At 39.6% G+C, this 12,000-nt stretch overlaps 1 protein-coding gene across 1 annotated transcript; it reads left to right on the plus strand.

Annotated features, from left to right (window-relative positions):
* The first annotated feature begins 294 nt into the window (after nucleotides 1-294).
* LOC106087010 (odorant receptor 85b) lies at nucleotides 295-9,890 on the plus strand. Its single transcript, XM_013251882.2, has 4 exons — nucleotides 295-1,192; nucleotides 1,267-1,468; nucleotides 9,546-9,701; nucleotides 9,772-9,890. The coding sequence occupies exons 1-4, from the start codon at nucleotides 327-329 to the stop codon at nucleotides 9,829-9,831; spliced, it is 1,284 nt and encodes a 427-aa protein (XP_013107336.1). The 5' UTR covers nucleotides 295-326; the 3' UTR covers nucleotides 9,832-9,890.
* The last annotated feature ends 2,110 nt before the right edge of the window (nucleotides 9,891-12,000 follow it).

Below are 12,000 nucleotides of genomic sequence, written 5' to 3' on the forward strand. Positions count from 1 at the left end.
AAACATCTGTTGTTTCCCAAAAAAAAAAAAGGGAAAGCCAAAAAACAAAGAAATAGGTGCTCTTCAAAGTCTAAACAAGCACAATTTAATTATGACATTTAGCGTTTATAGGGGTGGGCAAAGCCATAAATACCAACGGCCATTGTAACCAAAAGAGTTTCTTTAGAATATGAAAACAAACAAATTCTAATAAGCAGTTATGCAAAACGAAAATCAATCACAGCCATGAGACCTATAAATTTGTAGAAATTTTGGAAATCCAAGTTAGTTGTAGAGCAAAATTCTAGAGAACATCTTAAATCTCGTAGCTGGCTACCATAGCAAAAATGGCAAAATCTAAGCGGAAACTTGCAAAATTTGATGATTTTCTGAAATTGTCCAACTTTTTCTACACCAGCGTGGGAGTAAGGCCCTATGAAAAACCGGGTTTTATTCAAGGCACTTCCCTCCTATCCTCCTTCATCTTCTACTTTGGTGTCATCAATATGAACTGTATGCTGGTGTGCGAGATCATCTATGTGCTGAGAGCCTTTGCCACTGGAGAAAATATTTTACAGGCCATTATGACCATGTCCTATATTGGCTTTGTCTTGGTGGGTGATTTCAAAATGTTATATGTCTGGAGCCAAAAATCGGCCTTAACCATATTCGTGCAGCGACTTATGAAAATGTTTCCCCTGGACCTTGAACTGCAAAAGGAATACCGCATGCAATACTACTTGAGCCAATGTACCACTGTGACGGTGGGCTTCTCCATGCTGTATATGATCCTTATATGGACCTACAATCTCTTTGCCATCACCCAGTATTTTATCTATGACAAATGGCTGCAGACTCGTGTTGTGGGCCAGGAGTTGCCCTACACCATGTTCTATGTTTGGGATTGGCGTGATAATTGGTCCTATTATTTGATGTATTTTCTACAAGATGTGGCGGGATATACCTCGGCAGCTGGACAAATAAGCAGTGATCTGATGTTGTGTGCCTTTGCCACTCAACTGGTCATGCACTATGATTATGTCTCCAAGACTATGACCAATTATGTGGTGAAGTTGGGTAGTGAAGATGTCGAAAATATGGATAAAAAGATCAATAGAAACTTGAATGCTATTGCAATTGTCCAGGCTAAGGCTCAAGCAGAAGATATGCAATTTTTGCAAGAGATGATACGCTATCATGAAAATCTTTTAAAGTGAGTCCCTACCATTGCAAAAAAAATTGTTCGTAAAGATTTTTTGCTATTTCTTACACTTATCTCATCATCAGTTTATCTGAAGAACTTAACAATATCTTCGGTGTGCCTTTATTGCTGAATTTTGCCACTTCGTCCTTCGTCATTTGCTTTGTTGGATTTCAGATGACCATAGGAGCAGCTCCGGATACTTTAATCAAATTATTTCTCTTTCTCATCTCATCGATTGCCCAAGTTTATTTGATTTGCCATTATGGCCAACTATTGATTGATGCGGTAAGTATTGTCATAAAGATTTATTAAGAGGTTGTCTTATCATGTCCGTCCATCTGTCTGAAATTTAGCATGAGGTATTTTGTTATGACTTTAAACAACTGCGCTAAGTATGGTCTAAATCGATTCATATCAGCTCCCATTTAAAACAGTCTCTTGATTATACACCTTGAGAAATTTCCATGGAATGTTTTGTTTTAACACCTAGGCCAAGTATGGTCTAAATCGGTTCATTCAGAAATAGCTCTTTGCATCTCGACCTCACACCGCCCGACGTCAGCGCATTCAGTGTCGCCTGATTTTTCAGTGCGTTTAGAACCACGAAGATCTCCGCCTGAAAGACGATGCACCCCTCGAAAAGCCTGTTAGATTCCAAGGAATTCTATAAAGACTCCTGCCCCAAATACCCCATCCAATTTAGACCAATCTGTGTATACAGAAGATCCTTGGAAGCACAAGTTACCCCCAGCGGAGAGATCTATTTGCGGGAAATCGACGTGTAGCCAACAATGAAGGACAAGCATGCCACCATGCTAGTCCCACATCCCTTTTCAGAACAGAAGAATGACTAACGTTTGAGCAGCGCTAGATTTCAGACTCCTTCAGTCTTAGGTTATCTTTGATGTCTTACACCTAACATATAGGTGCAAGTGTCTAAGGTTGGGAATGACACTCAGCGCCTATCTCGCTGCACTACATCTTGCTCCAGAGATCAGCACGGCCGCGTTATCCAGTTCATTCTCGATCACCTTGCAGAGGGCACAGTTGGCCAAGCCCGATGCCATACCAGATATCAATAGGTGTGAATTAGCGCCGAACCACCACCGTAAACACCGATTGTACCGTCCCAGGTCTTAATTCTCTACTCCTTCCTAACGAGATTCCTCGACATTCTTTCTCCACCATAGTTTCCAGTCAGGAATCACTCAAAAGAACAAATTTGCTGAAGAGAGCAACAGCATTACCACATCCAGTAAAGATCCTCTGGAAACAACCAACTTTATCCTCTTGGTGAAAAGAACCAGCTCAGCCTATTTAGGGATTGTGATAAGCCAGATGCCCCACGTCTAGCAAGGCGAGGGGCATCTGGTAGTTTCTTAAACACCCCCTGAAAGAGGAGCATAATGGCGATTAATCCTGTACCCTAACCTGATACACCAAAAGAGCGAATAAAGCCCTTAGGGAGTTCTCATGGTCACAATCTTCCTAATCGTAGAGCCCCATTTTCCGACCGCTCTTTAGAGCCTCCATTTTCCGACCGCTCGTTAGCCTTCAGGTTGGATGCCTTTTGATATGTATTGTGAAATGTATCTTCACAGAGAGGAGTCCGACTACGCATGATGTAGGTTCCGACCCTACAGAGGAGTTACCTGGGAAAAAAATGCCAGTTGGAACATCCTCCTTACTGAGACCAATGCATGCCATTATGTCCCGAATCTTTAGACGTCAAGCTGGTTGTTTTTAGCGGCTATCTTTATGTTCAGAGTCTCAGAGCCATCCGGGATAGGCGACTTCGCTTATTGTATCAAGAGGAGTTGGACTGGCTCTTTCAAGTGGACGGACCACGGACAGGATGGTGATTGGACCATACCAAATGGTACAGTATCTCACAAATGTTGCCAGCATTAGGAAGGGAAACCACCTGCTGAAAATTTGTTCTGATATTCTCGGCAGAATTTCAACCCATGCATTAAGCGTCATAGGTGGACATGCTAACATCTACGCTACGGTGGCTCCGTAGTCTGTTCAGCACTATGTGCTTTTTACTCGTATTGTGTATTTTCCTTGTTTTCCGATATATCCAAATTCTCTTCTTTATAATTATTGCCGATTTCGATGTTCTAGCCCCACGAAACAAGCTATCCTTGGTATCCAACCTATCAAGTTAAAGTTTTTGTTAAATCTCGACTTACTTTTTAGAGCTCGACTAAACCTCTGCCTCATATTTAATTTATCTCGTCTCTCATTGTCGATCATTGGTTGTACATTCATTTAACAATCCCTGGCAATGGTATTCAGTGTACAGGGTGGCTGATGAAAGCCGCTACCAAAAAAAAATGTAATAACTTTTTTTCTATTTAATAATAATAATTTAATAATTAATTTAATTAATTAATTAATTAATTTAATTAATAATAATTTAATAATTAATTTAATAATTTAATTTAACATGAATAAAAGAAAAATGTATTCCATACACCGAAAAAAAAATGTAGCAATATTCATCATTGTAGCAATATTCATCAGCCACCCTGTATAACGCCTAGTTAGAATGAGTTGAGACTAGTAATAAAACGGGTAAAGACTAATATGGCAGCAGGAGCCGATGAGTCGGCATCTGAGTGTGGCATATGCATCAGCTTTTGAGTAGAATCTGACTAGATTATGCCTTACGCAGAAGAAAGAAGAATAGAACCATTCTAGGAGTGAGTGTTAAAAAACACAAAAAAACTAATTTCAAATCGTAGGATCAGTTTATACGGAAGCTATATCAGGTTATGGAAAGATTTGGATCTTTAAAATCCCAACTGATCTTCATAGCAAGAATTTGTGCAAAATGTTCTTTTGCGAAAGTAAAAATGCTATCGACGGAAATATTGATTATATTAAAATGCCAGGTCGATAAAGAATATCTATAACTTATAGGGTCTTGGAGGCCATCTTAGCTCAGAGGTTAGCATGTCCATCTATGACGCGGGTTCGAATCCTGGCGAAAACATAAAAAAAATGTTCAGCTGTGGATATCCCCTACTAATGCTGGCGATATTATTGAAGTACTATCCCATGCATAGAAGCCATGTAAAAACATTTACCTAAGGAGCTGGCGATATTATTGAAGTACTATCCCATGCATAGAAGCCATGCAAAAACATTTACCTAAGGAGGTGTCGCACTGCTGCACGCCGCTCGAACTCAGCTATAAAAAGGAGGTCCCTTATCATTGAGCTTAAAGCTTGAATTGGACAGCAACTATTTGCAGGTGAGAAGTTTGTCCCTCATCCTTAGTGGAGTTGTCATGAGCAAATTTGCAATATTCAAGGTATAATTAACGGAATCACAAGCATAATCTGCACCCACCCTACGGTCGAGGGTGTAGAAAAATATATTATGTACTCCTGCATTTGTTTAATAGGCATGTTTGAAGATTAATATCGCTTTTGTGAACGATTATAAGAATGAGCGCCTTTTATGATAATAAAAAATCCATTTGAAAGCCTAAACACACATTAGGTATTTACGTGATGTGGACCCTTCCCCATTGAGTAAAAATGCCAAAGGGGCGGATTGTTTTACAATGTTTTCTGTATGGGTGAAAACAAGTCTGTGTAAATGAAAACATAATTATGGCTATTTTTTGGACAATGTTTAAAACCCATTATTATCAGCAAACAAAAGACGTATGACATAATTACATGGAAGAGCCCCTCACAATACAAAAATAAAGTCATTAAACAAATATTAGGTAAAACGGCTGAGGCACATAATTTCAATAAGACGAGATGGCCATGAAAGCAAAGCAGCTTTTCAAAATGTCCAGTTTCTTTTACAACGCCATTGGCATTCAACCCTACTAGAGGGAAATATTTACAAAACTCTACAAAACCTGTCGTTGCTGCTAATATCTTATATAATATATATATAAATTCAATTTGTATTCGTTTGTTTGTTTGTTTCGTTTGTTTCGATTAGACTTAAAAACGGCCGAACCGATTACCTTGAAATTTTCACAGATAGTGTAGGTTGGTCTGGAAGGAAACATAGGCTATATAGTTTTTTAATAACGGGAGGGGGGCGGACCCTACCCCTTACCGCTAAAGTATTACCCAAAAATAAAAGTGGACCGATGGGATTCAAATAAAAGGTATTTAAGAGCAGAGTACGAATTTCATAATAAAAGTTGGGTCCAAGTACCTGGTGGGCCGCCCCAGCCCCAAAACCCCTTAAAATTGGTTGGTATGACATTAAGGGATTCGAATGAAAGGTATTCAAGAGTATATTACGAATATGGTCAGGAAGTAGCAATAAGTATTATAATTTATTAATAACGGAGGGGGCGGATCCTCCACCGTTACCCCAAAAACACCACCCAAAATCAAAAGTGGAACGATATGGACAATATGGGTATCAAATGAAAAGTGTGCGGGAGTAGATAACGAATCTGGCATACAAATTCATATCGAAATATAGGAGGTCCACAAAAACGCCCAAAATCGGCTCATTATCCAATCACGGATATATGGGACTCGGTTTGTTTGTTCCGTATAGACTGAAAAACGGCAGAACCGACTTACTCGAAATTTTCGCATATTGTGTATATTGGTCTGGAAGGACTATAAAATTTTTAGATATCGGGTGGGGGCGGACCCTCCCCCTTACTCCAAAAACGCCACCCATACCCGAAAGTGGTCGACGAGCACAATGAGGGTATCAAATGAAAGGTATTGGAGAACAGAAATCGAATATGGTATTAAAATTTGGGTCCAAGTACCAAGCGGGCCCCCGAACCCCAAAACTCCTCTAAGCAGATATATTCGAAGTCAATATGGGACTCAAATGAAAAGTATTAGCCAGTAGATTAAGTATATGGCATACAACATTACGTCCAAGTAATGGGAGGTCACCCACCCCCAAATGGGCATGGTCGGCTAATCCATGGCTATATGAGACTCAAATGAAAGGTAGATTACGAACATGACATTAAAATTTGCGTTTAAGTCTAGGTGGTGCTCTTCCTGCTAAAGATACGTCAAATGGATTATTTGACCCATTATGACAATATGGGACTCAAATGAAAGTTATTTGAGAGTAGAAAACGAATTTGATATCCAATTTTGGAGCCAAGTATTTTTGGGTGCGCCCTAAAGCACCTCCTAAACTGAATCTCATTTCCGTTGGGAATAAGGAAGGAATTTGATATCTTATTTCAGTGCAAAGTGCCGGTGGCCGCCCCAACCGCAAAACACTTTCCAAATATGGGGCTCAAATTAAAGGGATTTGGAAGTGCAGCACGAATTTGATGTCCATATTGAGTCGAAATGTCTGAGGTGCCATCCCTCCTCTAATGGGAACATTACCCTAAGTAAGAACATTATCACCAGGAACAGACAAGGGGCACATTGTCACACATCAATGAGTGCTTTCCGATTCAAGTTTAAACTCAATGATAAGGGACCTTTTTTTATAGCGGAGTTCGAACGGCGTCCCGCAGTGCGCCACCTCTTTACGGAATTTTTTTTTTAATTACCATACATGGCATTGTACCTTAAAAATGTGGCCAACATTAAGAGGGGATAAACACCCCTTCGTCCGATGTTCTCTCCAGGATTCGAACGCGTTCAGCGTCATAGCCTACAATGGCACGATAAAAGATATTAGGGAGTTAAAGAAGGCGCAGCGGAGCGGGCCCGGCTCGGCTAGTTCTAAATAAGAATCATCAACATAAACTATGTGCTTATCTTTGAGTTGGTTTATATGGCCAGAGCATTTGCTTTATTCGAAAACATCTTAGAGGCCATTATGTGCCTATTCTATATTGGTTTTGTGCAGGTTGGCAAATAGCAAAATGTTCTTTGTTTGGTCTCAAAAGTATTCCCTCAGCGAATTCGTTAAGACTTTAATGGAAACCTTCCCTCAAGATCTGAAATTGCAAAGGGACTTCAAACTAAAGAAATATGTTAGGCTATGTACCACAGTTACCGTAGGATTTACCTTGCTTTATATGGTGCTGATCTGAGCACCGGAGCTGCTTCTTTTATGCTCTATATGTCTCAGATACCTTTACCGGTTATACCTAGGCATCTGGATATATAGCCAGCTATTTAATGTTGTGTGCCTTTTTTATCCAACTGGCACTTCGATTATGCGTTTCAGCAACTGACCAATTATCAAGTTATCAAGTTCTGCAATGTGGCTGACAATTTACAGTACCTGAAGAAACTCATTAAATATTATCAATGTTTGCCAAAGTAAGTCAAAGTGAATAAATTTCTCCATTAAGGCCAACTTGTCCATAAATTTTACGAAGAATCTTTCTCTCAAATACTCTTAGTACTCCCTCATCTGCTTTCACCAGTATCCACAAGTGCTCAGAACCATATAACAATACGGGTAGTATCAGTGTCTTGCAAAGTGTAATCTTCGTCTGTCTAGAGGTGGCCTTATTTCTAAATTGCTTACTTAGTCCAAAGTAGCATAGATAGAGTTACTGACTATCTCAAAGTTGTGGTTCCAAACTTTCTCCATTTTCTTTATCAGCTCGGTTGTGCAAGGCTTTTTGGGAGTTGAAACCATTAATTTCATTTTATCTCCATTTACTGCCAGACCCATTTTCACAGACTCTCTGTCGATTCTTTCAAAGGCCGGTGACCGACCCATGATATCGATGTCGTCGGCATAGGCGAATAGCATGTGTTCTCTTGTGATTAGTGTGTCATATCTATTCACATCTGCATCTCGAATAATCTTCTCCAGCTGCATATTAAAGGGATAACACGATAAGCTGTCTCCTTGTGTGAAGCTTCGTTTGGTATTAAATGGTTTGGAGAGATGCTTTCCTATTCTTACTGAGGAACGTGTATCAGCAAGTGGCATCCTGCAGAGTATTATTAATTTTGCTGGGTTACCAAACTCAGACTTGGCTTGAAATACCCTTGAACGTAAAAGAGTATCGAAGGCGGCTTTCTAGTCAACTCCTTCTGACTGCCAGTGCGAGACACACACATACCAGTCTCCTCTTCATCGACGTCCTCACAGCTTCTGCATTAGTCGTAGCTAAGTTCGAACGGCGTGCCGCATTGCGAACCCTTTTTGTGGGGAAGTTTTTACATGGCTCACATACCAGAAGCTGTGAAGACATCGAAGAAGAAGAAACTATAGAACACCTTCTGTGTGTGTATCCCGCACTGGCTGTCGAAAGAAGTTCCACTTTAGGTTCTCAAATCTCTGAGAACCTGTCTGATTTGGCGGATGTGAACATCAGCAAGTTGTTGGGCTTTTTAAAGCGATCTGGATGGATCAACGGTAGGAAGTAGAAGACATCTTGCTTCTTCTGTTCCTGTGGTATCACAATGGACGAAAACATCTAAGTGAGTTGAATGTTACAGTACCTTACAAATGACGCCAGCATTAGGACGGGATAACCACCGCGGAAAATTTTGTTTAAGATGTTCTCCCCAGGATTCGAACGCAGGCATTCAACGTCACAGGCGGATATGCTAACCTCTGTGCTACGGTGGCTTCAGTACTGCTGTGATGCACAAACAAACCATATTTTAAATAGATCTGGCTGAATATTGAACAGTAGGTGGACTATTGAAGCGCCGTCCACCAGACCACAGCACCAAATAGCATTATAGGTCTGTCAACTGCAGTATACAGCCAGAGCATGACATGCGGTTTAAACCTCTAACTTTTGCCAATGGCTCTCTTGCCTTTGACTTTCTTCGGTTTCAGGAGAAGAGCCACTCGATTGGGCAGATTCGGTATTCTACAGATTTCTTTGGTATTAGGGCGGGATTATTGGGTTCCGTAGCGGTTGGAGTTTTGGCTGTACTAGGTTATTTTCTGTTCGTGGGCTGATTGGGGGCTCGTATTTGGCTTAGGTTTATACCTCAGATTGGATCACTACTTCGGTCGATGACGAAAAATATACAAGAAAAGATATAGAGTGCTAGCAAGTCATGTTTAGATGCGAACAAGTAGGGACGAAACGGTTAGGTTGCGAACAAGTCAGAAAATTAATAAATATATACTCCCGCGGGCTTCTGGGCTTTCTGACTACGGACTATGCTACAGGTCTTACTAATCTGTCTGCTCAAACGACACATGAGCAGCCTGCAGAACGAACAATGTAAGAATACTCAGCTAATTGTCCAATTTGAATAAATCTCGAAAGCAGCATTCAATTTTGAATATAAGGTTTGTGTTTTTGCGGTTACTATTAAGTTGTAAACAAAAATTCGCATGAATTGGTCTACCCATTCCCGATATATCTTCGCCTTCGGTTAAGGTATATGCTTTATATGGCTAAAAATACTTTAAAATAAAATTTATCCAAAAATCTTTATCAATTATCTTACAGAGTATTAATGTTGCGGATGCCGTTTATAATCAAAATTGGTCAAATGCAGAAATACGATATCAAAAAATGTTGGTTTTAATGGCCGAACGTGCGCAGAAACCTGCTCAATTGAAGGCAACTACTTTTGTACTTATCTCAAGGGGTACTATGACAGACGTAATAAGGAATTTTCAATTATAGACACATAAGAAATAATTTTTAAAATAATTTTATTTTTCAATTTCAGCTAATGCAACTTTCATACAAGTTTTTTGCTTTGTTGCGAACCATGTATGTGACGAAATAAAGGCGAAAATAACAAATCATATTGAAACTGATAATAAAAATTAATGATATTTATCTCAAATAAAGATTGCACTTTGTAGTAATAGTAATATCAACAAGTAAAAGCGTGCTAAGTTCGGCTGGGTCGAATCTTATATACCCTCCACCATGGATCGCATTTGTCGAGTTCTTTCCCGACATCTCTTCTTAGGCAAAAAAAGGATATAAGAAAAGATTTGCTCTGCTATTAGAGCGATATTAAGATATGGTCAGGTTTGGACCACAATTAAATTATATTTATGTTGGAGACCTGTGTAAAATGTCAGCCAATTCAAATAAGAATTGCGCTCTTTGGGGGCTCAAGAAGTTAAATAGAGAGATCGATTTATATGGGAGCTGTATCGAGCTATACACCGATTCAGACCATATTAAACACGTATGTTGATGGTCATGAGAAGATCCGTCTTACAAAATTTCCGGCAAATCGGATAATAATTGCGACCTCCAGATGATCAAGAAGTCAATATCCCAGATCGGTTTATATGGTAGCTATATCAGGTTATGAACCGATTTGAATCTTTTTTGACACAGTTGCTGAAAGTAAGAATAAAATACGTCTTGCAAAATTTCAGCCAAATCGGATAGGAATTGCGCCCTCTAAAAGCTCAAGAAGTCAAGTTCCCAGATCTGTTTATATGACAGCTATATCAGATTATGAACTGATTTAAACCATACTTGGCACAGTTGTTGGATATCATAACAAAATACTTCGTGCAAAAATTCATTCAAATCGGATAAGAATTGCGCCCTCTAGAGGCTCAAGAAGTCAAGACCCAAGATCGGTTTATATGACAGCTATATCAGGCTATAAAACGATTTAAACCATACTTGGCACAGTTGTTGGATATGATGACAAAACATGTCGTGCAAAATTTCATTCCAATCGGATAAGAATTGCGCACTCCAGAATAGGTTTATATGACAGCTATATCAGGTTATGGACCGATTTGAACCATACTTGGCACAGTTGTTGGAAGGCATAATAAAACACCTTGCGCAAAATTTCAGTGAAATAGGACAAGAATTGTGCACTCTAGCGGTTCATGAACTCAAAATCACCGATCGGTTTATATGGCAGCTATATCAAAAAATGGACCGATAAAGCCCATTTACAATCCCAACCGACCTTCACTAATAAGAAGTATTTGTGCAAAATTTCAAGCGGCTAGCTTTACTCCTTCGAAAGTTAGCATGCTTTCGACAGACAGACGGACGTACAGACATGGCTAGATCTAGATCTAGGCTAGACTATTTCGAGGAGTTACAAACAGAATGATGAAATTAGTATACCCCCATCCTATGGTGGAGGGTATAAAAAGGAGTCAAGTTCGGCCGGGCCAAACTTTGGATACCCACCACCTCGGGTATATATTTAAATCACCTTTCATCATAGGCCGGTGAAAAATGCATAATTTATGCCCCCATATCAGCTTTATCGCAAAATGGTCCGATTTGGACCAAATTCGGCACGGACATTGAGTGGTCTTTTAAATACAAGTCACTGTTCAATAATGGTCTCTTTGGTAGCTTTACCCACATATATAGACCGGTTTGAAACATATACGATACGAATGTCAAAAAGCCTAACATAAGTCACAGTGAAAATTTTCGGCGAAGTCGGATTATAAATGCTTTTTTTTATGGGGCCAAGGCTTTAAATCGAGAGATCGGTCTATGTAGCATCTATTGGGTTGCCTAAAAAGTAATTGCGGATTTTTTAAAAGAACGTAAATGTATATTTAATAAAACTTAGAATGTACTTTAATCAAATATATAATTGCCATTTTGTTCGATAACCTTTTGCAATCTTCCTGGCAAATTTAGTATTCCACGCTCATAGAACTTCTGGCCTTTATCTGCAAAAAACTGAACCAAGTGCGATTTTATAGCCTCATCATTTGCCGAAAGTTTTACCATTTAAGGAGTTCTGCAAAGATCGAAATAAATGGTAGCCTGATGGTGCAAGGTCAGGGCTATATGGTGGCTGCATCAAAAGTTCCCAGCCAAGCTAACTCAGTTTTTGGCGAGTGACCAAAGATGTGTGCGGTCTAGCGTTGTCCTGGTGGAATATGACACCTTTACGATTGACCAATTCTGGTCGCTTCTCCTTGATGGCTGTATTCAATGTGTC

This window comes from Stomoxys calcitrans, chromosome 2 (assembly GCF_963082655.1).
Source record: "Stomoxys calcitrans chromosome 2, idStoCalc2.1, whole genome shotgun sequence".
NCBI classification, from domain to species: domain Eukaryota; kingdom Metazoa; phylum Arthropoda; class Insecta; order Diptera; family Muscidae; genus Stomoxys; species Stomoxys calcitrans.

Bases quoted from the DNA above. Each gene is read 5' to 3' on its own strand.
- LOC106087010 (XM_013251882.2), top strand. From the start codon at position 327: ATGGCAAAATCTAAGCGGAAACTTGCAAAATTTGATGATTTTCTGAAA. The intron at 1,469-9,545 runs GTAAGTATTGTC...ATTATCTTACAG, and splicing joins GCCAACTATTGATTGATGCG to AGTATTAATGTTGCGGATGC. The intron at 9,702-9,771 runs GTAATAAGGAAT...TTTCAATTTCAG, and splicing joins CAAGGGGTACTATGACAGAC to CTAATGCAACTTTCATACAA.